We start from the raw sequence: 800 nt of genomic DNA on the forward strand, positions 1-800 counted from the left end.
GGACCCCCAAGGCAGCCCCCAGCCCCCCCAGGACCCCCAGAGGAGGCTGACCGTGCGGCGAGTAGACGCGCAGGTTGATGGGGATGGGGGAGATGCCCTTGTTGGTGCCCGTCACCCGGTCGGTCTCCGCTTCGATCTCCTGCCGCACCTCATCGAAATCCGTGAACTTCTTGGATTTGCAGTGCAAGAACTCGGCATATTCTGAGACAACGGGGACAAGGGGACGTTACTGGGGGGGTCCGGCCCAGAGCTGCACTGGGGGCACCTCAGCACCTCGGAGCAGTGGGAGAAGGGGGGCTTTTAGGAGCAGCTGCCGGGAGGTGGTGGGGGGGGGTCAGAAACCCGCCGTGCTCAGAGCCCGATGGAGCGGGGGCAGAAGCCAAACGCCCACAGAGCACCTCGTCACTGGGGTAACCAGGGTGCTGTGGGGATAACTGGACACCGGGGAGCAGAGGGGCGCCCGCCTCCACCCTCCCCTTCTCGTTCCCCAGCCTGAGGACTTAACGCCCAGGGAAGGACAGACGGACTCTCACGGGGGCTCTCCCTCTGCTCCCCCCCCAACGTCGCCCTCACCCCGAGGTTTGCTCCCCAGAGCCCAAACCCCACCGCGGGGAGCGGGGAGACCCAAGCGAAGCAGAACTGGGGCCAAACGCCCCGGTCGGGGTGAAGGCTGCCCGCGAAGGGCCGTACCGGTCTTGGAGAAGATGAGCTGCAGGATGAGCGGCCGCCGGGTGACGATGCCGGAGCCGCGGGGCAGGAAATCCCTGCAGGGACGGAAGGAAGCGGCGGTGAGGGGAGGG

General features: G+C 67.2%; 1 protein-coding gene across 1 annotated transcript in view; it reads right to left on the reverse strand.

The window, feature by feature from the left end:
* Positions 1–34: 34 nt before the first annotated feature.
* LOC109364557 (dynamin-related protein 3A-like) overlaps positions 35–800 on the reverse strand; it is a gene marked incomplete at its 3' end in the record, with an annotated part of 6,297 nt that continues 5,531 nt past the window's right edge. The window contains exons 2-3 of the mRNA XM_019611189.2: positions 691–764; positions 35–201 (exon numbers count right to left, since the gene is read on the reverse strand). Of these exons, the coding sequence (XP_019466734.2) occupies positions 35–201; positions 691–764 (241 nt within the window). The remainder of the gene's footprint in view (positions 202–690; positions 765–800) is intronic.

This window comes from Meleagris gallopavo, unplaced genomic scaffold (assembly GCF_000146605.3).
Source record: "Meleagris gallopavo isolate NT-WF06-2002-E0010 breed Aviagen turkey brand Nicholas breeding stock unplaced genomic scaffold, Turkey_5.1 ChrUn_random_7180001869770, whole genome shotgun sequence".
NCBI lineage: Eukaryota > Metazoa > Chordata > Aves > Galliformes > Phasianidae > Meleagris > Meleagris gallopavo.